This window comes from Monomorium pharaonis, chromosome 3 (genome assembly GCF_013373865.1).
Source record: "Monomorium pharaonis isolate MP-MQ-018 chromosome 3, ASM1337386v2, whole genome shotgun sequence".
NCBI classification, from domain to species: Eukaryota; Metazoa; Arthropoda; class Insecta; order Hymenoptera; family Formicidae; genus Monomorium; species Monomorium pharaonis.
Genome location: NC_050469.1, coordinates 16537188 through 16563489, shown reverse-complemented (window position 1 = coordinate 16563489; position 26302 = coordinate 16537188). Strand labels below are relative to the sequence as shown.

At 34.1% G+C, this 26302-nt stretch overlaps 2 protein-coding genes across 2 annotated transcripts; both read right to left on the bottom strand.

Annotated features, from left to right (window-relative positions):
• Positions 1-16541: 16541 nt before the first annotated feature.
• LOC118644957 lies at positions 16542-17316 on the bottom strand. Its single transcript, XM_036284935.1, has 3 exons — positions 17293-17316; positions 16655-17010; positions 16542-16551 (listed from the first exon to the last, which is right to left on the bottom strand). Exons 2-3 carry the CDS (start codon positions 16945-16947, stop codon positions 16542-16544), a joined length of 303 nt encoding a protein of 100 aa, XP_036140828.1. The 5' UTR covers positions 16948-17010; positions 17293-17316.
• A 3747-nt stretch (positions 17317-21063) lies between these two features.
• On the bottom strand, positions 21064-23574 carry LOC118644956. Its single transcript, XM_036284934.1, has 2 exons — positions 23106-23574; positions 21064-22757 (listed from the first exon to the last, which is right to left on the bottom strand). Exons 1-2 carry the CDS (start codon positions 23572-23574, stop codon positions 21064-21066), a joined length of 2163 nt encoding a protein of 720 aa, XP_036140827.1.
• Between the last annotated feature and the right edge of the window lie 2728 nt (positions 23575-26302).

The window sequence follows — 26302 nt, the reverse complement described above, 5'->3', positions numbered from 1 at the left end:
AACTATTATATTATTATTTCTTTTACTACAGAGTATTTGAAGATGAACTCTAAACAATCTTATCTTAAATATAAGATCAGATTATAAATAAAAATTTTTAATATTTTAAGATAAGATATTGGCTGCTTTGCGCCCATACAAAGATGATGAAAATGACATAATCAACAATAATATTAATTAAAAGCTTTTAAAATTTATATAAAAATATGAGTAAAAGTAAAACATCCTAAAAAATTGGTTGCTGTTTCAATTTTGGTACTAACATAATTGTTTATTTATGTGTTCTTAAAATATCCTAGTATCAAAATTCGTGTTCAATATTTTTAAATTATCAAATTTAATTGTTAAGATGGTGGCGCTGACGCACACACAAGAGTAAAGTGCGTTACAAAAATTTGTTACTGCACCGACTTTGGTATCAAAATGATTGTTTATTTAAATTTAATTGGAATTGTTATTTCATATAATTTCAATTATGTTCCGTGCGTACATTTTTCACTATTATATAATACTATACTAGCAATATTACTACTACATACATATATCCTTTATATAATAAATCTGTTCGAAATATTCCAAAGAAACTGTCATTCAAAGATTTGGGATTTTGGTTAATATGAATATAAATTTTGTATATATATCTATATAGAATGAAAGGCACGTGCAATGTGTGTGCGTGCCTGCGTGCGTGCGTGCGTGCGTGCGTGCGTGCGTGCGTGCGTGCGTGCGTGCGTGCGTGTGTGTATGTGTGTGTGATGCACCGTTGCCAAGTTGCACGCCTCTTTCTCTAGTAAGTTAAAAGTGTAAAGTTCGGAATTGAATATTTAAAAAACGGGTTCCACTTCCTACCTTCAAACAAATATCGTCTTATTCGTTGAATCTAAATTAACCTGCAAAGCTACAATAAAATTAAAAAATTTTCAAGAAAACCATTTTTTGAGAGAACTATCTTAAGATTAATAGACAATAGTTTTGATATTAAACTTGATGTTGTAACTATTTTTTTTAATTAATAAAAAATGTGTAATATTAAAGTTTGATTAATTTTTGGATGTTATAGTTCTTGTCGTTCTGAACAAATGTCTTAATGTACAACTCGATTCTATGAACCGTTTCTACTCTACAATCCCTGGAAGGTTCAGATTTGATATGTAAAGGTATAGGTTTTTCAACTCGATATATGTATGTGACCCTTTGGTTTAGTCTCTACGTGTGTGTGTGTGTGTGTGTGTGTGTGTGTGTGTGTGTGTGTGTGTGTGTGTGTGTGTGTGTGTGTGTGTGTGTGTGTGTGTGTGTGTCTGTGTGTATCACAGCAAAGATAAGAATTCCACGGTTTGTCATTCTCGTAGTATTTTTTTATACTCTAACTCTTTCTGTTGTGTTTGTGTATGTGTGTGTGTGGGTGTGTGTGTGTGTGTGTGTGTGTGTGTGTGTGTATGCACTACAGCAAAATCGAAACGATTTAATACTTATTAATGGATAATAATGTTGTAATATTAATTATAACACCTCCTTTACTCACACACACAACAGAGTTTAAAGTCAAAATATGTTACGGGAGTAACGAACCGTGGGGTTCTTATCTCTGCTGACACACACACACACACACACACACACACACACACACACACACACACACACACTAGGCCGAGGAATCACATATATCAAGTCTACATCTTTACATGTCAAATCTGAACCTTCCAGGGCTTATAGATTAGAATGACGAAAACTACATGTCCAAAATTTAGTCAAATCCGCAGAAAGAAATAGTCCTTTAAGAATGGTGTGGGGTCCTTTATTATAATTGCATTATATAATTTAATTTTGTGTGAAATTTGTTTTTTGATGAATACAGCAACATTGCGTTATTATAATTTGAAAAGTTTGTTGTTGCAATCTAAGAATAATGATGTATTATTTTGCAGAATAATTGCAAAATATCGCATCATTGTGATGGAAGATTGTTACAATGTAGATGCAATTTGCTTTAGAGGTTATTTTAAATTTTTATTTTGTCTTTTTCCTTTTTTTGTAGTTTTATTTTTGCGGTTTAGGAGAAAATAGGTATTTTTTTTTTTTTTTTAATTTTTACGTTATTGTGTTTTAATAAGGCTGTTGTGTGCCAATATAAAAGTGCTGTATTTTTTAAGAAGAGTTTTAAATAAAGGCGCTTGTAAAGATTAGACGTTGTGTAACTGTAAAGATTGGGTGCTGTGCGCCTATAAAAATCAGGTGTTGTGTGTCTGCAAAGATTAGATCTTGTGCGTCTGCAGAAAACAAGTGCTGTGCGCTTGTAAAAATTGGGTGCTGTGCGCCCGTAAAAATCGGGTGCTGTGCGCCTGCAGAAAACGGGTGCTGTGCGCTTGTAAAAATCGGGTGCTGTGCGCCTGTAAATATCGGGTGCTGTGCGCCTATAAGAAACGAGTGCTGTGCGCTTGCAGAAAACGGGTGCTGTGCGCTTGCAGAAAACGGGTGCTGTGCGCCTGCAGAAAACAGGTGCTTTGCGCCTGCAAAGATCTGGTGCTGTGCGCTTGTATAGATCGAGTGTGTCTGCAGAGATTAAGTGTAGTGTGGTATATATTAGATAAAAAATATTTAAAAAAATAAAAACAAATGTCTGCAAAAATGAATAAACAAATGTTATTAAAACAAAAAAATATTATTATTAACGGTGACTGGTTAAATTGTGCACATATGGATCATTTTAAACAGCTTTTAAAAAGTTATTCGGATTATAGACTCGTTGAAACGTGGCGAATGCAAATTCCTGATACGATACCATCAATGCCAGAAAATAAGAAACATATACAAATTTTATTCAGTATATCTGATCCAATGAATTTATATTTACATGATTTAAATAAACCATTGAATGGACATTGGGTGTGTTATTATGATACAAAAAATATATTTATCTATGATTCACTTAATAATAAAAAATTGCATAAAAACTATGAACAATTTTTAAAACAATTATTTCCATTTTATTGCTTTGATAAACAACCCGTTAAATTTCCTCCTGTGCAACAATAACCGAATACAAATGATTGCGGGGTTGTTGCAATAGCTTTTGCTATTTCATTATTATTTAATCTTAAACCTGAAGATGTAAAATATAATCACAACTTAATGCGTTCGCATTTAGTAAAAATTTTTGAATCCAACGTAATCGAGCATTTTCCTCAAAATTTAAAGTGTGGTTTTTCTCAGAAGGTGCTTCCATTATCAGTAATAAGAGCAAGAGAAGCTGACGCAGCTCGTAAACATGCCAAAAGTCAATCTGACCAAAAAAACATACAACAGAAATTAAATCAGTTACAAAAAAATTACGATTTTCAATTTAATGATGGATTACCTGAAAATTATTTAAAAAAGCAAAGTACATTAATCGAGCACTTTTCTCAAAATTCGAAATATGTTGCTCAGAAATTAGTTCCATTAGTGGTAAACGTAAAAGAGATTAAAGCGACTTGTACAAAACGCAAACACGAAGAACAATTGAATCTGTTGAAAAAAAGTCATGATTCTGAAATAAAACACCCAGTGAACACAGTAATATAGCAGCAGTGTAACAGCAATGTAACCGAATATAACAGGTTACGTTACTCTGAAATTACACGTAACTTACATGTAAGTTACAATTTCCGACTCAGCAATATAACATGTTATAATTACATGTTATCTAGCCGTTACACAACAGTTACAAAGAAAAATAAAATAAAAATTTCATTTTTTAAAAATTATTTTTATCAACAGCACATACTACATTTAGAATAATTTTTTATTAATTAATTAAATTTAAATTATGTAATTTTTTATTTTATTCTTATTTGTCGCTGCTAGGTTTGAACCCGGGACCTTAGGATGACGAACCTTGTACTCTACCTGCTACGCCAATTTGACTCATCGATATGGGTACTTGTTATTGTCTACATATACCTATATGTTATAAACTGACGCAACTATATTATTTTTTATAAAAGCAATTAAATTTTGCAAAACATATTAAAAATAAATAGCATTAATGTATATACTTATTAATTTCATTGTTAAATTTTTTTTCCATAACCTTAATAATTTGATGGAAGTTGCGATCTATTTAGCACTAATCTTTGAAGCGTTCAAATGATTAATTAGATGGTTAACTATATAGATCGTAATTCTAAGAAAAATTGAATAGTATACATTTATTATTTTGTTTTTGTTCAGCACATGATGAATTTAGATTTTGTGCATTTTTTGTGCGCAGTAATTGTAGACAAACCGTTACTTTAAAAAACATTATCTTTATAATAATTTTTTTTATTATCAAATAGAACTGTCATTTAGGATGTTATAAAATGTTGTCTGATTTCTGAGTCAACTACGACGCATCGTTCCGTAATAACATTGATACGAACGTGTTATGTTACGATTATACAATTTTTGTTGAATAACTGTAACGCCAAAACGATGTATAACAGCTATATCACTTGCGTATAACAAATATTACGTAACAGGTTATTTCCATGTCATATAGCACCTACATATCACAAGAATAACAATGTTAAATTACATGTAACTTCCATGTTATATTGCCGCTATAAAATGTGTTCACTGGGCATGTTGATAAAAAAAAAACGATATCGACGAGAAATAACTCTGACGTTAGAGCAAAAAAATATTATTGTTCAAGGTGAATGGTTAAATGATTTGCATATGGATCATTTTAATTTTCTTTTAAAGAAATATTTAGATTATGAATTTGTAGAAACATGGCGAGTACAATTAATAAATACAATATAACCTATACCGAGAAACAAAAAGCATATACAAATATTACCTTCTACGTTGTTGGGAATACATTGGATATGCAGTTATTATGATACAAAAAATATATTTATTTACGATTCTATGAATGGAAAAATGTTGAGTGATTGTCAGAAACAATTTTTACAAAAATTGTTTCTAACTTATGATTTTATCACGAATCCTGTCATATTTCTTACTGTGCAACAACAACCGAACGGTAGCGATTGTGGTGTTTTTGCAATAGCCTTTGCTGTTTCGTTATTATTTAACATAAAACCTAACGAAGTAAAATATAAGCATAGCTTAATGCGTTCGCACTTAATTTTTATTAAGTGCGAACGCATTAAGCTATGCTTATATTTTACTTCGTTAGGTTTTATGTTAAATAATTGTACATTTGCTTTTAATATGCTTTGTTGTTCTTTTTCGTATTGACATTCTTCACGTGTGCAAGCTGCTTCAATCTCTTTTGCTTTTACTACCGCTAAGGGAAGCACTTTCTGAGGAATATAATTTACATCTTAAGGAAAATGCTCAATTATATTAGATTCAAACATTTTTATGTTTGAATCTAATATAATTGAGCATTTTCCTTAAGATGTAAATTATATTCCTCAGAAAGTGCTTCCCTTAGCGGTAGTAAAAGCAAAAGAGATTGAAGCAGCTTGCACACGTGAAGAATGTCAATACGAAAGAGAACAACAAAGCATATTAAAAGCAAATGTACAATTAATAAATATAAACAAAGATTTTGAAAATAACAATGTTAATAAATCTTTGTTTTTAGACCAAGTGAGCTGTATGCACAATTCAGAAAGTTATTGTACTACTAGAAAAAGACATCAGTATGAACAGAATTCAGAAATTAATTGTGTTGAAAAGCGGCGTCGGTATCATCAAAATATTGAAAAAAATCGCGCTAAAAAAGCTGAACGATATCACAAAAGTGGAGAAAAAAATCGTGTTAAACAAGTTGAACAATATCACAAAAGTAAAGAAAAAAATCGCGCTAAACAAGTTGAACGGTATCACAAAAGTGGAGCAAAAAATCGCGCTAGTAAGAAATATAGGTATAATCGAAAATTAGAACATAATCAAATTCAGAAGCAATGTCGTTATAAAAAGGATTTAGTAAAACAACGTGAACAAAAGCGAAAACGTTATTTAATAAATTCTCAGTGTGAACAAGAGAGACGAATATAATATTCTGATCGCAAATGTTTATATAACAAACGATATTACAAGAAAAATGTTAAATCTAATGCTACAGAAAAAAATATTGGTCAAAGTATTATTAAAAAGTACGAAAAATTTTGGTCAAAAAATTACATACATATGCGTAATCCCGTGACAATAACAGATATTATGAATAAACTTAATATTAAAAATAAAATTGAAAGACGATTAGAAGCTGAAAGGATTTTGCGTTGGTCTATGCATATTAGAAATAATTATATTCACAATATGTATAAAATATTAGCTGTATTGAAAAAAAAGGCTGAAGTACACTTAACTCTTGTTACTGAGTGTTTAACAATTGATGATAAATTACATGCGTTATGTGGTATATCGGGTCATACAGCTTCTTCCGAAAATTATTTTATTGATTCTACATATAGTGAACAATTTTTTTCATCGCAACCATTGATAACAAACTTGAAAGGTCAAATTATAAATGTATTACCTTGAGTAGAAGCACAAGCTAAAAAAGCATGGTTGTGCAATACTTCGTGTAAAATTGATTTATTTGTAATTGATCGTTATAAAAAATTTCTCGAAGTAATAAATACATGTACTTTAAAGAAAATACCAGAACTATTACGCAAGGTTTGTCAGAAATGTACAGTAAATGATTTGACTGACAAATTAGGTCATACACAGGCTTGTTACATTAATCCAAATCTTTGTAAAGCAATGTCTCTTTCTATTCAATTATTATTACCTCATTTTCCAAAGGTGAGACATATTAAACGTTTGATTTATCGAATAAGAGCAGACTATCAAAAGTTAATAGATCTAGAAAAAGCTTTAAATTCTGGCGATATCGATTAACATATCGATTAACATAACGACATTAAATGAACTTATAATTTTGGCACAAGATCGAGCAAATATGTACAAACATCATCAAAGTTTAACTGATTTGAGTGATGATGATATTATTTCTAAATATAGCAAAACATTTAAGGCGTTGATTGGACGTTCCATGGACACACCTCGATACATTTGTGTTTCATGTGAGAGACTTTGCTATAAGAGAAGTGTATCTGAAATTAGTAAGGTTAAAACACAGTTAGATATTCCAATTTGGAGAGATTTAATGGCACATATAAAAAATCTAAATATTAATCCTCAATACATATGTCTTTATTGTCAAAAAAAATTTCGTAACGGATTAATGCCTGCTTATTATATTTTAAACAATTTATTCATCGAAAATGTTCCCGAAGTAATATTATCTCTTAATTCATTCGAAAAAATGTTAATACAAAGGGCTAAAGCATTTCAAACTGTTGTTAAAATGGGAACTGTAATGAATAAAAGGCTGCCCCATAGGCAGATGGTACAGAAAGTAAAAGGTAGAACATTTCATTTACCATTACCATTAGAACAAATAATGAACAAAATATGTTCGAAAACTGATGCGATAAATAAAAACAATATGGAATTGTACATTTTAGTTAGAGGTATTCCGACAAAAGCAAAAATTATTTGGGAAGAAATGGTAAATCTTAAAAAAGTATTCGATGCTTTGGTATGGTTAAAACGTAATAATCATCTTTATAAACTCATTATATTGCCAGATACTTGCGATGGATTATGTTCGGAAAAGAATGTAGAATTTTTTGAAATAAAAGAAACAGAAAATGATACTGAATTTGTATCGGATAATGATGATGATGATGGTACATTATTGAATTCAAAAATTGAAATGCAAGAAACAAAAAATAATGCAGAAGCTATTGTTTTAAATCTTCAAGGTGATGCTATGTTAACTCAGGTTACCGATGACAAGGATAGTTATTACGAACAGTATACCATTTATCCTTTATATGAAAAAAAACACGTGAAAGTGCTAACGCTTTGTATCAAATGTTAAAAATTGAAGAATTACCTCTGGATAACCGTGAAAAATTTTTAGATCTATTATGTTTTCCAGATTTATATCCCTTTGGTGTTAATGGACAACATGAAACTAGACAAATTAAACTTCATGAACATGAATATATTAAATGTCGTTTGACTTCTAAACATCCCCAATAAAGATTGAATCAACAATATTTGTTTTATTTATTAAATAATGCGAATAATCGTCAATTAAAGCGCGGTATTTATCATAAATTGAATGTAACCAATTTGCGAAATCGTTATACGGTTTCGGAATATTTGCAAGCAGTGCAGAAAGAATTATTGGAGTCTGATTTGAGTACAATATTTTCTACTTTAAGAAATACAGCGCAATATTGGCGTAGACCAAGATATGATTTAGAGTGCATGATACAACATTACGGACCTGCGACATGGTTTTTAACGTTGAGTCCTAGTGAATGGACGTGGGATGATTTAGGTCAATACATTCGTGAAGTAAATGGTTGGTGTAACGATTCGTCTTCCACTAGTGTTCTCGTTGCTAGAGATCCCGTATCAGCGTCGAGATTTCTCGATAATAAGTTTCGAGCAATGATTGATTTTATTTGTTCCGAAGATCATCCAATTGGAGAAGTTACACATTATTTGTGGCGACGAGAATATCAAGGTAGAGGGATATACAACATTTTCATATGTTAATTTGGATTAAAGATGCACCAATTATTGGTGTATCTTCTGAAAAAAAAATTTCTGAATTTATTTTATAATATGTAACTTGTAAAATGCCAGATAAAAATATTTCTCCATTATTATATGAGCGGGTTAATACATATCAACAACACAAACATAACGATTATTGTCTTCGTTCTAAGAAAATGAGACGTAAAGTTGGTCGTATATGTCGTTTCGGATACATTATGTTTAAGAGATGTTGTAAGTTCGATAGCAGGTAGGAAACAGTTAAAGTCTAGAAGTAGGCTTTATGATATTCCTCGAATGGAGAGAGAGGGTTATATAAATGACTATAATCCCCCTACTCTTACTGCATGGAATGGAAATATGGATATACAATATATTGGAGAAAATTCAAGGTTTATTAATATGTACATAAGTAAGTATGTAAGTAAAGCAGGACAATGTGAATTATCTGAAGATATTCTTGATTGTAAAAATCAGACAAGCAAATCGATAGCGAGCTGTCTTTGGAATATTGGATTACGATTTTTAAATAATAGAGAATGTGGAGCTCTTGAAGCTGCGGATACATTGCTAAGTATTCCTTTATATGGAACTGATCGAAATACGACGATCAAATGGTTGGATACGAATCAGATACGATATAGAAGAGTTAAAAACGTTAAGGAAGTTGAAGCTCTCGATGGAGGTTCTACAGATATATTTTGTGCGTCTGTAATAGATGACCATTATCCACATAGACCGAAAGAATTTGAATCGATGTGTTTATATGAATTTATGCAATGGCATGTTATTACGAAAATTAAACCACAAAGTAAAAATATTAAATATTACAAAATGGATAATGGTTATTACCTTAAACGGCGACAACGTGGACATCTCATTAATCATTATAAATATGATGTTAAGACGCGGCTGGAAAATTATTTCTTTTCATTACTTCTTATGTTTCAACCATGGCGAAAAATGGAAGATCTTAAAAATGGTTGTGATACTTATGCGGAATCATTTCATAAGATAAAATTACATCTCGTCGAAGCATTGCAATATCATAAAAAAATGGAAGAATTGAAAAAAGCATATGAAACTGTAAAGGAATTGGTTCAACAGCAGATTGACAAAAAACAGCATCTGTCTCAAGATGATCTTGATAATCCGATAGGTTTTCAAAATATTCAAGCTGGTGAAGCAATGCAAGATTTTAAAGATCTCGGTGGTCACGAAGAAGAAATCGATATATCTGAAATGATTTCAAAATTGAATGCAGATCAAAAAAGAGTATTTGATAGAGTCATTAATACCGTGTCAGATAAAAAATCGTTATTACGACTATACGTTAGTGGAGAAGGAGGCACTGGTAAAAGTTTCTTGATTAAAACTATTAAATGCTCGATAAAACAAAATCTTAATAAGGATACTGCAATAGCAGCGCCCACTGGTATAGCAGCATTTAATATAAATGGTTTGACAGTACATAGATTACTTCAATTACCCGTTGAACATGGTTCTACTCCTAATTATAAACAATTAGCTGATCACGTATTAAAAGTTTTACGAGCAGACCTCAAAGATGTTATTCTTTTTATAATTGATGAGGTATCAATGATTTCGAATTTGATTTTATTGTATATACATTTGCGATTATCTGAAATATTTGATACTATTGATTGTGATGATGGTTGGTTTGGTCGAGTGCATATTCTTCTATTTGGAGATTTGCTTCAATTACCTCCTGTACATAAAGATCCTGCCTTTGTAGATTTATCAAATGTAAAAGTTAAGAAATTTCTTGGTTCCTTAAATGCTGTTAATTTATGGACTACTTTATTTGATTACGATAAATTAACGATCAATATGCGCCAACAAGGAGATAGATCTTATCGTGAATTACTTTCGAGAATTCGTATTGGTTTACTGACAAAATCTGATTGTGACATTCTCGAAAAAAGAAAAATATCTTTCATAGGTAAGTCTTTCGAAGAAAGATTAGGTGAATTATGTAGTTTTATTGATAATTTGCCTTCTGATGCCGTTTGTTTGCTCCCTACTTGTCATATGTGTGATGTTCTTAACAATGCAATGTTAAGTCGTATTGCTGAAGATGAGATTGAATGTATTCCATATATTTAAAAAAGAGTAACAAAGTTATTGACGGATAATGATGATGATAATAGTAGGACAGCTGGGCTTTTCAAACAAATTACAATTAAAATTGGAGCAAAAGTTATGATAAGACGTAACATTGATGCTAGTTTAGGCCTTGTAAATGGTACAATTGCTACAGTTATTTCATTTGTGCAAGATCCATCTACGGATTATGTAGAAAAAATCAAACTTCTTTTACCATCTAATTTGGAATATTTTATTGAAAAAGTCAGTGTCAAATTTCAAGTTATGGAAAAAGCATTTGTTATTAGAAAACAATTTCCAATATCTTTGAGTTATGGTATTACCATTCATAAGGCCCAAGGATTAAGTTTGCAAAATGTTGTTATGGATATAGGTAATTCTGTGTTTAGTTGTGGTCAGATTTACGTTGCATTATCCCGAGTGACATCTCTGGATGGATTGCATTTGATTAATTTCGACCCTTCGTGTGTAATAGCTAGTGAAGAAGCAATTATCGGTTAAAACGAATACATAAACCGGAAAAACAAGTTATTACTATTTCAAAAGAACTATATCATAAAGTTAAAGATACGCTATGGACATTATGGAAAACAATTACTTCTGTTCAACAGTCGGATCAAAAAGTTCGACGTAGTACCGCTTGTTGGATTCTACGTGGTTTCCAAAATACTGACAAAGTTTCATGTTATGCAAATGCTGTATTGCAATGTTTATTTTACTTAAATATTATTCGAAAACAATTATTTAATTATGCTAAATTAGATACTTTAAGTATTTTAGTTCACCGATATGAAAATGGAATACATAATTTGAATACCTATGCAATACGGGAATACTTAGGAGAGTATTTTTCAACTTGTATTAAACGAAATGTATTTGATTTTCTTACAGCTCTTTGCACAAAATACGATTTTATAAAAGATTTGGTAGAGCATCAAGTTATTCTTACTACTCGATGCAAGTTATGTAGTAATACAAAAGTTACTACGGATAATAATGTTATTCTTTCAATTCCTGTTAACAATTTAAAAAAAAAGTTTTAATCTTAATGATTTATTAAATATATCATTTTCACATTGGTTTGAATTATATGATAAATCATGTGAACGTTGTGAAGGAAATGAGTTATTATTTAAGCAAGAAATAAAATTGACAAAACAGATAGTTATTATATGTTTAAGTTTATTTTCATTACAAAATGGTAGTTTAGTAAAAGTTCCACAAAAATTTAATTTATGCGCTATCCCGACAAGTAAAATATTAATAGCTGCACAAGTATATAAAGTTATGAATGCTGTATTTCATCATGGTTCATGTATTGAAAATGGTAATTTTACAAGTATGTGTAGAGAAGGATTGTATAGTAGCAATTCACATTGGATTGAAGCAGATGATGTGCAAGTTACAAAAAAGCCATGGCCTAGAGGTGCTAAAGATATTTATATATTATTCTTAGAAAAATTTGATAATAAATAATATATATTCAGTATATTCAAAGTATATATTCTTAATTTAATATAAGTATTAATCTATAAATATGTTCAGCAATGTAATCATATAATTTAAATTTAAATTTTAAATTCTATTTTAAATTTAATGAGAAATTTTGAAGCGAGTTTCTTAATTCATTGATTAATTTTTGTCTTATGTGTAAATGTTTAAAGTTATATTTGTGGATTTAGCAAAGTATATATTCTTAATTTAATATAAATGTAAATTTTTATAAATATTTAAAAAATTGAGAAATTTCGAAGCGAGTTGTTTAATTCATTGATTGATTATTTGTATTATGTGTAAATGTTATTTTTACACAATATAAAGTTGTATTTGTGCATAATGCAATTTATTAATCAATGATTAAAATATTCGCTTTAATTAATCTATGTTACATCATAGTTAAATTTGATGAAAAATATTTTATCTTGGATTTATTTGATACATAAATAAATGTGATATGTATGTATTTAGATTAAATTAAAAGTGTGATTTTTTGTTTGAAAGAAGCTCACACATATATTACCTAGGTTGAATTAGTTTAAATTTCATAAAAAGTATTATCTTGAATTTATTTGATACATAAATAAATGTGATTTTTTCCATCCAAAGGTATATATTATATTTAAGTTGAATTTGATCAATCAAAAGTTTTATCTTGAATTTATGATTTTTCCCTTAAAATAAAATATCACTTAGTCTATGTTACATTATATCAAATTCAACTTAGGTATGGTTTCAAAACATGCTCTAAAGGAAAATTTTATTCAAAAATTCATAGTATTATATTCGTTATATAAACTTTAGCTTCTTAGTAAAATTTTTCTCAAAGAGAAAGCTTTAGAGTGTAACCTTAAGTGGTCTATAAACCCAAGTAGTTTATAAAAAAATACAAAATGCGTGATATCCAAACAAAATTACCTTTTTAAGAAGGGTAAAAAAAGCGCCAAGTGTGTGGTTTTCCTTTAACGAAAAATTTACAAAATTCAAGATAAAACTTTTGATCAAATTCAACCTAAGTGATATATGAAATAGAAAAAAATAATTTACTTATGTATCAAATAAGATATTTTTCATTAAATTCAGTCTAAGTGATACATAATACATCAAATTCAATCTAAGTGGTCTATAAACACTACAAAATGCGTGATATCCCAACAAAATTACTTTTTTAAAAAAGGTAAAAAAGGGCGCCAAGTGTTTAGTTTTTCTTTTAAGCAAAAAATTATTAGATGGTTCAACCTAAGTAATATAAGGAAAAAATTACAAATTCAAGATAAAACTTTTAATCAAATTCAACCTAAGCGGTATATACTTTTGGATGGTTCAACCTAAGTATTATATAATTAAATTTAATCTAAGTAATATATACATCAAATTCAATCTAAGTGGTCTATAAACACTACAAAATGCGTGATATCCCAACAAAATTACCTTTTTAAAAAAGGTAAAAAAAGGCGCCAAGTGTTTGGTTCTTCTTTTAATCAAATTCAACCTAAGTGGTATATACTTTTGGATGGTTCAACCTAAGTATTATATACTAAGTATGTCAAATTCAACCTAAGTAATATATACTAAATGCGCCAAATTTAACTTAAGTAATATATATTTCTGAAATTAAGGTTTATACTCACACACACAAAATAAATTCTGTACAAAAATAAAAAATATAAATTAAGTTATATACTAAACACACACACACACACACACACACACACACACACAAATGCAAGAGAAAAGGAAAGATAGCTGGCAAATTATTCGGTTTAGCGGCGCCAAGTTTTTGTAGTAAAATATTTATTTGTATTAAAATATTTGTTATATTTGTGATTATTTGTATAAAAATACTTATTTGCCAGCTCAATATTATCTCCTTTATTTGTTGCCAACATGCTTCCTGACAATTGTTTTTAGCAGGCGCACAGCAGCCTCGTATCGGCGCACAGCAGCCAATAATTTAATACAAAAAGCTAATATTAATAGTTTAATCTTATATTTAAGAATCTTCTTAAGTTTATCGTTAAAATACTTCGTAATTAACGAACTTGTATTTAAAAACAAACTTAAAACAATCAAAGCCATATCAGACTAGAGATTGAGATTGAGATTGAATTAGAACCAACTAATTGGTTATATTTCAATTCAAACTCAATATCAATCTCTAGTCTGATACGGACTTAATGAAAAATCAAACTATAAATGCTAGCCAAAGAATAACAAAGTAAATGTTCTAATTCGTGTAAACATCTATTTTATAGTTGGCGCATGTTCTATATATTATATCATTACTTTTATAGAAAAAAAACCGTAATACTCTCATTTTATAGTGTCATCTAAAAAATTCTTTTGTATTATAAAAACTGGCTAAAGAATAGTATTAATGTTTTAGTTTCTATAAAAATATTTGTTCTTATAATTGGCGCAAAATATTTAGATATCACTATTTTTGTAGAGAAGTTAATTTGTGTATGTGAGTATAAACTTTAAAAATTTCAGGAATATATATTACTTAGGTTGATATGTATTATTTAGGTTGAATTTGACACACTTAGTATATAATACTTAGTTTGAACCTTCCAAAAGTATATACCACTTAGGTTAAATTTGATTAAAAATTTTATTTTGAATTTGTAATTTTTTCCTTAAAAGAAAATATCACTTAGGTTGAATTTAAATTCAGATATCACTATTTTTGTACAGAATTTATTTTGTGTGTGTGAGTATAAACCTTAACTTCAGAAATATATATTACTTAAGTTAAATTTGGCGCATTTAGTATATATTACTTAGGTTGAATTTGACATACTTAGTATACAATACTTAGGTTGAATCATCCAAAAGTATTTCTGATACACCGATATTTTAATATACTGATATTCTGATAGTAGGAATACAAGACCGATTCTAACTCGGGAGCTCTGAGGGGGGTGCGGATGTGCGGGGGGAACTTGTGGGCGCGGAGGGTGTTACGGCGGGGAGGGGGTGACGTCACCCGGGGTTCCGGGAAAAACCGCTTATCAGAAGTAAACTGATATCCCGCTTATCAGACGTAAACTATTTTGCGGTGCCTTTGAAAAAACTTGATATGTTTTTGAAAACTTGATATGTTTTTATAAGGGGGTATTGATATAAAAAATGCTACTTTTTACCCCCTCCCTGTTTTGGGTGTTAGAGGGGGGGGGGGGCAACGTTGCATTAAACATGTTGCAACATGTTTCGCGATAACGTGATTGGCTCTCGATGATCACGTGATTTAAACGTTGGCAACGGTGTAATTTTATAAACGTCGGCAACGCTGTAATTTTATTAAGTGTGATGAGTGCTCCAGTTGAGACAAAGGATTAAAAAATTTGTGGAGGGGTGTACAATATAAGAAGAGTTCTGACAATGGTACCGCATCACTCGCGTGTTACAAGACGGACAGCAAAACTTCTCGTTTGCTCCTCAGTCGGTGGAAGACAGACTTCAAAAGTTTCCCGAAACGTACAGCATAAACTATTACGTTCCGATCCAACAGAACGAGGCGAATGATAAACCATAAGTATTTTTTATAATTTTTAAAATTTTCTTCGTATTAATATCTTATATTTTTCTATAGCGAGCTATATTTTTTTACAGAGCATTATCGCAGCCGCGTTATACTCCACGCATCTTGGGTAGGAGATACGCCTTGACCGCCATGGCATACAAATACTTGGATATTGCAATCGGCGTGGGACCTATATCTTATGTGGAAATACTGCTTGGTGACAACAGGGGCAATCAAATAATTTTGCCATACGCAACATGGAAAACGTTTATAGATCGACGGGTGGATATTGAACGATTTGTGCGGTCAGCTTATTTTGACTGCACAACGATTTGTGCAGTATCTTCAAGATTTGCAGTTTGTGATCTGATTATAAAACTTGTAAAAATGCGCGATGAAAATATTATAAAGTTGGTGTTGCATGATAATTGCATGTACATGAAGCCGTCAACCTTACTGTTCCTATATGAACTTGAAGATTGTGTTGATTATGTATGTCATCAATTAGATCAACATACGTACAAGCGTGAGCGATAAATATAAGAAGTTTATTACTATTTTGCGTCAAAATCATATTACTAATCAAAGCGACGCTGCAAAGTTATTACGCGAAAAATATGATAAAACATGTCTCGTAAAGTGTGAGCTAATTGCTTACGCTTTCGATAATATTGTATATGATGCTTTATATGACAAGTAAAATGTGTAAAGAAAACCAGTCTTGTAAACTGTAAGCTAATTACGTTGTGAATCATATTGTACGTTATGCTTTATATAACAAAATAAATGTATAAAAATGATATTGTTTGAATTATTTTTTCCTGCATATAGTTTTAAGTTAAAAAATTATTGTATAAATAAAAACGAGATTGGGAGGGGGGGAAGGGAAATATGTGAGGAAGAAAGAATGTAAAAAATTGATACAATATATAATTTTTATTCTTAGACCACCAATTAAACAGCTTAAATACATTTTGTAAAGCACAGTTGTTCACATGATTCTGACATCGTAAAGTGTACATAATGTCCAACTTGTTTAGAGGTTCTATGTCTTCGTAATGCGTCTCGATATTCTCGACGTAAACTTCCTGTCTCGCCTCGTCCAGAAGTAAATCACGCAACCATTCTCGTTTCTCACATCCCTTGACGTACACGAGAATTTCATCATCGGTTGCAGTTGTACCCATCACCGCCTTTGTAATCAAACTCCTAGCCATGCTGTGTGGAATTAATCCATCCTCCCATGATATTCCATGATGATTCACTTTCAACCATGCCACCTGACATCTTTCGCGTGGGCTATACCGCTCAAGAGCAAAAGTGGAAGCGAGACAGCTGACGCTATCGCTGAGATAATTCAAGAGAGCGGCAGACGTCCGAAAAATTTACAAACCGATATGGGGAAGGAGTTTTACAACGCCGACGTGCAGAAACTATTGCAAAAACATGACATTAACTATTATTCCACGTACTCGGTAATGAAGGCGTCGGTCGTCGAACGCTTTAATCGCACGCTGAAGAACGATATGTGGAAGCAGTTTACGCTCAACGGTAATTACCACCTGACATCTTTCTGCCTTGGTAAGGTATTCTCATGGATAAGTGGATGTAAACAAGTAGTGGGTGAGTTCAAATCCATCTTTGAGAGAGGCAAATTCCTTAACGATAAATTTTCCTCCAACGATGAAACCTTGCAGGTCTACGAACGTTGGTGCAGACATGACTGTTGTTATCAAGAAGACTGTGATTGACTTCGATGCGTCGTAGAGTTATATATTGTCTTATCTCCCTCTCCTTTAATGTACAACGTTGTTAGGTGATTTTGCGCACAACGTTTGTCAACGGGTTGTACTGAACCACGCGGTCGTGTATTATGAGGCAGTACGCGGTGGAAAAACGGTTATACATATACGTAAGGATGTTTAAAACGTGAAATGAACGTAAGAAGTACGTGAACGAATGTGGAACAAACGTGTGAAGTATGTGAACAAACGTGAAATGAACGTAAGAAGTATGTAAACGAACGTGAGAAGTACGTGAAACGAACATAAGAAGTATGTGAACGAACGTAAGAAGTATGTAAACAAACGTAAGAAGTACGTAAACAAACGTGAAACGAACATAAGAAGTACGTAAACGAATGTGGAAAGTACATGAACGAACGTGAAACGAACGTGGAAAGTACGTAAACGAACGTAAGAAGTACGTGAACGAACGTGGAAAGTACGTGAACGAACGTGAAACGAACATAAGAAGTACGTAAACGAATGTGGAAAGTACATGAACGAACGTGAAACGAACGTGGAAAGTACGTGAAACGAACGTGGAAAGTACGTGAACGAACGTAAGAAGTACGTAAACGAACGTAAGAAGTACGTGAACGAACGTGGAAAGTACGTGAACGAACGTGAAACGAACATAAGAAGTACGTAAACGAACGTGGAAAGTACGTGAATGAACGTAAGAAGTACGTGAACGAACATAAGAAGTACGTGAACAAACGTTAAAAGTATGTGAATGAATGTGAGATGTGAACGAACGTAAAAAATATTAATTCTATATTAATTTAGCAGTCATCTTCAACAGAATCGCCCATTAGTACGCACGGTGATAAGTTGTGTCACGCCCGACTATTGATAAACACAGCGATCACGCCCAGCCATTGCGGGGTATAGCATCACGCCCGCGCAGCCATTGATACACGCTGCGACGAACTTATCTTCCTTCTTTGCGCGGTCATTGATACGCGCCGCGATGAGCTTATCTTCTTCCTTTACGCTTTCGCTATCCGTACGCTGCATTCACACACACGCACACATATTTATATACAGCATACGCTGCACTCACTTGCCTATAAATAGGTCGTTCGATTCCACTATATATTCAGATTCCGAAAACATGAGATTTTATATATTGTCTTATCTCCCTCTCCTTTAATGTACAACGTTGTTAGGTGATTTTGCGCACAACGTTTGTCAACGGGTTGTACTGAACCACGCGGTCGTGTATGATGAGGCAGTACGCAGTGGAAAAAACGGTATTATACATATACGTAAGGATGTTTAAAACGTGAAATGAACGTAAGAAGTACGTGAACGAATGTGGAACGAACGTGTGAAGTATGTGAACGAACGTGAAATGAACGTAAGAAGTATGTGAACGAACGTGAGAAGTACGTGAAACGAACGTAAGAAGTACGTAAACGAACGTAAGAAGTATGTGAACAAACGTGAAACGAACATAAGAAGTACGTAAACGAACGTGGAAAGTACGTGAATGAACGTCGACAACCGTTCGAAATCGATTACAAACGTCAGAAGGTCTAGAAACGTTATCTCAGCACTTGGGGCCGCTGGGTCAAAAGTACATCGGAGATTTTCTCAGCGGCCGTGGTAAAAAAGAGAAAATTATGGATACCGTGTACGGCGTTCGTTTAGACAGAGATGGTATGATGTTGGGTAATAAAACGTTCGACGTCAACAGTAGTAATCACATAATTATCGGTGATGTAAAATACGTTGGTACACACGGTCTTTACGAACTGATCTTTAAACGATATCCCAACGATTCAGTCTACACGGAAAACGATAAACGAAAGTACAAAGATATATTGTTGGCTACAAACGCGCATAAACGTAATTACATTACACACGGCCGATTATTAGCCAATAAGGGATACAAGTATAAATATATAATTGCACCGTTATTAAAATATGATTTTACGGGCGGAATGGGATTACCTCGCGTTATGACGCCAAACGATGATGCAATCGGAAAGGAATTACCTCGCGCTATGACACTAAACGACAACGTGATCGATTACGTGCATTGGGACGATCCTAACGAACTGGTGGATCGTCTACGGTTGCTCGAAGCCTCGCATCGGGCTGGTCATAACGCTCATGACAACGAGATGCTGTCCATCATCGAAGAACTTCGCGAGGCAGGCCTTATTATAAATTAACTTGCGTATCGTCAAAACAAATCAGTTGATCGACGTCATTCCATACTCCAAACATGAAATTACCGAAATCTAATGTTAGTTCCGAAAAACGACGACTCGTCGAGGAACTGCACGCTTCAGCGAGAAAAAATTTTCCGCGGAGACACGTCATAGTTCGAGGATACGATGATCTGTGGCAGGCCGATATCGTCGAGATGATTCCGTACTCACGTTTCAACAAAGGTTACCACTACATACTTACCATCATCGATGTGTTGAGCAAGTACGCGTGGGCTATACCGCTCAAGAGCAAAAGTGGAAGCGAGACAGCTGACGCTATCGCTGAGATAATTCAAGAGAGCGGCAGACGTCCGAAAAATTTACAAACCGATATGGGGAAGGAGTTTTACAACGCCGACGTGCAGAAACTATTGCAAAAACATGACATTAACTATTATTCCACGTACTCGGTAATGAAGGCGTCGGTCGTCGAACGCTTTAATCGCACGCTGAAGAACGATATGTGGAAGCAGTTTACGCTCAACGGTAATTACAAGTGGATTGACCTGTTATCACGTCTCGTGTCGAATTACAACGTTCGGAAGCACCGAACGATCGGTGTGCGACCCGTCGACGTAACTCCTGCGATGGCTGAAAGACTCTTGGATACGATATACAGCACTATAAAGATTGTTGGTCCAGCGAAATTCAAAGTAGGCGACTCTGTACGCGTGAGCAAGTACAAGACAATTTTCGAGAAAGGTTACACACCAAATTGGACAACCGAGGTGTTCAAGATCGTTAAAGTGCAGCGTACCAACCCCGTAACTTATTTACTCGAGGATTATCGTGGAACATCTATCGCTGGAGCGTTCTACGAGCATGAGTTGCATCGCGCGACTCACCCGGATGTATTTCTGGTAGAGAAAGTATTGCGCAGGAAAGGAAACGAGGTTTATGTCAAGTGGTTGGGATTCGATGGATCACACAATTCGTGGATACACAAAGACAATGTTATTTAATCAGTATAAAAAATTGTTTTTATTATAAACATATAAAAAGTGTAGTGCATACATTATATAAAAAATATAATTTTTTTGTGACATATATGAAGCATCTTTATTATCCTTCCATCGTCCATTTCTAACGTTACACATAAATTATCAAATAATTTTTTTAAAAATACATATAACATAAAATACATAATATGTGTAACACGTAAAATATATGAAGTATTAAATGTAAAATTATAAAATAAATGTAAAACGTAAAATACATAAAATATAAACCATAAAATATGCGAAACGTGAACATTAAAATATAAATGTAAGTATAAAGTATAAAAATACATAAAACGCAAATATAAAAATGGCTGTACAATACAAAAATATTATAAAGGTATTTGATAATGCCCCCACGGCAACGTCTTTACCGAATCAGGTACGAGATACCGCTTGTCGTCGTATGGACTTAGAGCGATTTTCGTTTCACGTATCATGTATACCTCATGCAATTTAGATCGTATACACGACTGATGACGCGTCATCTCTATCTCATCTCGCAGACACCGCATGTAGTCGTCGAATGTTATCGTTCTTGCGACAACGTTACACTTTACACCCTTTGCCTTTTTAGTGTCATTTTTTCCATCCACCTTTAACGCGTACATTTTCGCCCTGAGTCCAACGAACTCGGTCATTATCGCACCGTTGTTTTCGTCCTTCATTAGCCCGGGAACTTTTTTGTTCGCAAGAGGCATACCGTACGCGTTACCAGTCGGATAATCGCTCGTGTCGAACCTTGTGATATCGCGTCTTATATTTTCATATACGTCGTCGCACTCGATGTGATACACGAGACTATCAGTATCTGTGTACATGACTTTAGATTTGTCATGGTACAAAGGTAGCATGTACTCGTGGTGAAATTCATACAAGCAAATTTTCGATATGTCTAGTATACACATACCTACATAAATCGGCTTGTTGAATTTCACTTCAAGTTTTCGGAGTTCGACTGCAATTAAATTTTCTGCAAAAACACTGCGACTGTGGAAATTTGGTTTAGCAATCATTGCCTCCGCACCGTATCGTCCTGTCCATTTTGTCAAAAGTTTTACATCTACGTGATTGCGCACATTTTCCATAGTTTTTCCGAATACGGCGTTATTCATCAATTTATATAAATTTTTCTCGAAATCGTTTTTCGCGAGGGTACGAAATTGTGTGTTTAACTCGATATAATCGCGAAGCCAGGTGGATTGAACGAATTGTAATACACGATGTATCTGTGTTATGCGGAGACCATGACGAGTGCATTGCTGCAAGTTGCGATAATGAATGACGTACCGCTTCTTATCGTGCAAGGTCGCTAAAAGTTTACGTTCTCGCTTGCCAGGCGGCTTATCGCGCGTCGGGCAGAACGGTAGGTCAGTATGTCGATCGTGCAGATGTTGTGGATACTCCAGATCGACTTCGAGAATGTACCCTGTGGGCGAATCAACAGCGATCGCATTTACGTCAAAATTTGAGACGTCTTCGACCCATTGAAATTCTCCATAGGGCAGCGGCTGACACATTGCCCATCCGTACAAATTATTTACATCTAAATACATGAGGTACGACGATGGTTTCGATGGGTCGTACGTCTGCATGTACTTGTTGTTAGCCTGCGCGTATCTGCCGGAACATTGACTCAGACCTCCGCGTATACCGCGCTCAATAAACATTACCATATCGATGTCGGTGAGCAACTCGAAATTGACGCGTGTATATTTAAGCATAGCGTCCCACGTGAATCCCGGTAATGTATAGTAATGTGCGGGGTCGAGACCATAACTTTCGACACATTTGTCACGAAAATTTTCAAAAACGTCGGCTAACAACAATACATCTGTTTTCAAATACAAATCACTGTATTCGCCCAGCGTTCGAATAGAGAATCGATCCCATACGTTCTTGGCGTGCGCGTAATCACTCTCGGACACGGTATCGCCCGTCAACGAACTAAAGAATAATTCGCGCGATGGCAAACGCGTTTCCTTCAATTTTGCGACACAGTCAACATACTCGTATGGGAATATGCCTTTACGAGTCAATAAATCGAATTCTTCGTCAGATAAATTTGAAAATTTCTTACGTACAATTTTTAGTTTTTCTTTACCGAGAAATGATGCCAATTTTTCAAGACTAGAATTAAGAAATTTATACGAATCTATGAATCGTAATTTTATGTGATTGTTTGGGTCTAATTCATCGGCGGTACCTATGACATGCTTCGTAAAAGAAATATATTTTTCTTTTGTAACGGGAAGCACATCGATATTCCCTTTGAATGTTGTGGCTATTTCTCTAATAATGAAGTGTGAATCGTATCCGGATAAATTATGGAAAATTACTGGTATGTACAACACATTTTGATAACACAAGTTACAAAGCGAATGCGCGGGACCGCGATAACGACCGGTGAGATGGCAATGATCTCGCACTCGTGTATCATCCGGTGCGAACGGCTTATCACAAATATGACACTGCTTTGCGTTACGATATGCCTCCCATTGCTCTTTCGATAGAGTTTCCATGGGGACCTTAGCAGATAAAATTGATTTTACGCGATGCGCTAATTTCTCTAGTTGTTTAGTGAACCATGCGATACAATCCTTATCGCGATAAAACCAATATCCCGATAATGTGTCATCGTACGAACAATGTACATAATATCCCAAGCTAAATACTTGATGATGCTGTTGGTACGATATTTCCATATCCTCCTTCTCCATCTTCTCCAATGTACACTCCAGGTCGGCATAGACGACAAACGGCACGCGCTCCTTATTGTTGATGTTGCGGAAGCTCAACCATTTCTCGTCTTCAGTAGGTAATTGGATGGCGCAGTCGTTCATTTTCTGGCAATCTACGCTGTGGACATCCAACTTTTCCACAGAACTAAAGTAATGTAAACATCTGTAAAAAAATAGCGTAAATTTTTATTTTTTATTATAAAAAATTAATACAACATTTATAAAATTATTACTCACCGGTCACAAATATATTTTTTGTGTTCCTTTTTACTGAGTTGTGAGCTCACTAGACGAGACAGATACTTGATGCATGCAAAGTGCCCCACGTTGTCTTCGCGTGGATCTTGCACGTATAGCAGATTAACATGCTTCTCCTTCTTGTCGTTGGAGAGTCTTAGCGGGAGAATTTTATAGGTTTCAGTTTGATCCTTTTGGATCTTGAAGACGTTGACCGAAATATTATTTAGTCTCTCGATTTTTTTAATGTCTTTTAACGCGATTGAAAACTCAATGTCATCGAAATTCAGAACGTTTGTATAATGAGGGTACGATGACTCCCTTTCTGAATTTCTTTCTGCGGGATATAGAGCGGCTATCACAGACCATGCGAAGCAAGCATTATCCATCGATTTCACGTTAACAACCGCACGCTTTGTTATTATTTCCTGCGGTAATATCACGTGACATCCCGCGCGCATAGAATTGTACTTATTCACATTTACAGTCAAATTCTGTATACGCGACAACGCCCACCCACTATCGCGTTCTTGGAATTCCTCGAGCGATGCTAACGTGGGCTCGGTAACGCACCGCTCGTACCACTCATCCAAGTCTGATGTTCTAAAGAGATCACTGTTTTTCGTGGTAATACTTTTATTGGCGCGTTTGTCGCCCGTTACAAATACGCCATTGAATGCGGTGTTCACTTTCACAGAGTTGTGTCTTTCAACAGCGTCCCGCACTCGCTCGAGTACTATACCACCAGCGTCTTCTAAAAACTTTCGCGGTTCAATGAGTTCCCATTAATAACCGCTCCTGTCAGAACGCGATTCTCAAACGCGGTGTCAATTTCTCGCCACACGAGTCTGTCCGCGTTGTCCCACGAGTCACTCGCGTAATTACCACCGACGTGCACGAAACGTCTTTGCAGTCGCGTCTTTTCACCCGCGAGTCGCGCGATTCTCGCCACCAAAGATTGTCTTTGTCCAACGTTGAGTCGAGGGCGCTTGACGCGGCTATGTTCCTCGAGTCGTTCGATACACTCGTCGCACCGCTGCAACCACTCGAAACACTTGCCCAAGGTAACGACCCTGTCAATTTGGTCCAACAGCTCGCGCTCAAAATGTTCCATTTTTAATACTATTTTTTTCAATAATTATTAATAAGTCTTTACACTGTGCAAACCGGACACAAGTTACTGGGAATCATTACAAACATGGGCTGTCTACAATTTGAGCAATATTTTCCATCCAGCCTACCGAACGCATTAGTAATATGTTTACTAAAAGCATGCATTATTCCGAAATCAGTGTCCGCTATTCGCATAATGCATTCGGCACATACTGAATATGTACCACCCGTGGTGTAATAAAAGTATATACCGCAATGTTTCGATCTTGCGGTTATGGCACGCACTTCCGCAGGTGTCAAATGTTTCTCAACGACATCGATATAATCCTCGCTGTCCTCGCTGCAATCATCACTAATGTAGTTACTATCTTCCGATGCTACGCTCTCTTCATCCATTATATCCTCAAAATTAATGTCATTCACAACGTCTATTATCTGGGCATCGTCCATTTGTTGTATATTGTCCACAACATTAAAGTTTTCCGGATGATTATCCGCAATGTTTATCACATTATTTGCACCATCCACAATATCTATCACTTCGTTTTCATCGTCTGCAATGACTATCATTTCGACATCATCATCGTCCGCAATGTCTATCACTTCGACATCATCGTCCGCAATGTTTATCACTTCGACACCATCGTCTGCAATGTCTATCACTTCGACATCATCGTCCGCAATGTCTACAAGTTCCACCATAACTTTATTCGAAGTCATTTTTTCACGTCACACTGATTCGCTCACATGAACTTCTCACATCTTGAACTTCAAGTCGACTGTGCGATCGTGCATTTTCTGACCATTTATATACTTCCTATAATCCTTTGTCTTCCTTTGTCTCAACCAGAACATAGGCATCGCCATTTTTGTTTATATATAATTTCAAAGAAAGCTCCTAATTCTGCGAACAGCTGGATATCGGTGCTAAACCGCGAATCGCATCCCTCGTAGCGATTGAGGTGTTGGTGCGATAAACGTCTTTTATTTCTCCATCCTATACCACTTCTCAAGTTTTCACATTATTTTGTCTTCGATGGATTTCAAGAGTATCTTCTCCCATGACTACGCGTCTCATAAGTTAGCAGCCGACAAAAAAATTATAACATTGTTATTTACAAATTTTAACCGTTTGGACAATAGATTTCGTCTATCGCTGATAGTAGAGAGAATTTCAAAATTTTTTTCCAACGACTTCCCCCTACCCACATCTAATCTTTGTATATTTTATCTTTTTTCTCTTTGTCTCAACCGAAACATTTTGTTATTTTGTTTTTTAACTATACAATTTCACAGCGAGCCGCTATTTTTACAAGCAACTATCAGGTATCGATACTTAACCGCAAATCGCATCCCTTCCACGAATCGCATCCCTTCCACGAATCGCATCCCTTCCACGAATCGCATCCCTTATTTACAATTCAGTTAAAACGTCAGTCGGTGTGACAAACGTTTCTTATTTTGAATTATACACCACATC

What these genes read in the sequence shown, in the direction of transcription:
- LOC118644957 (XM_036284935.1), bottom strand. Translation starts at nt 16,947, where the DNA reads ATGGCTAGGAGTTTGATTACAAAGGCGGTGATGGGTACAACTGCAACC.
- LOC118644956 (XM_036284934.1), bottom strand. Translation starts at nt 23,574, where the DNA reads ATGAACGACTGCGCCATCCAATTACCTACTGAAGACGAGAAATGGTTG. An exon ending in CGGTCCCGCGCATTCGCTTT is followed by an intron (nt 22,758 to 23,105) that starts GTAACTTGTGTT and finishes TGACTCGTAAAG; the next exon opens with GCATATTCCCATACGAGTAT.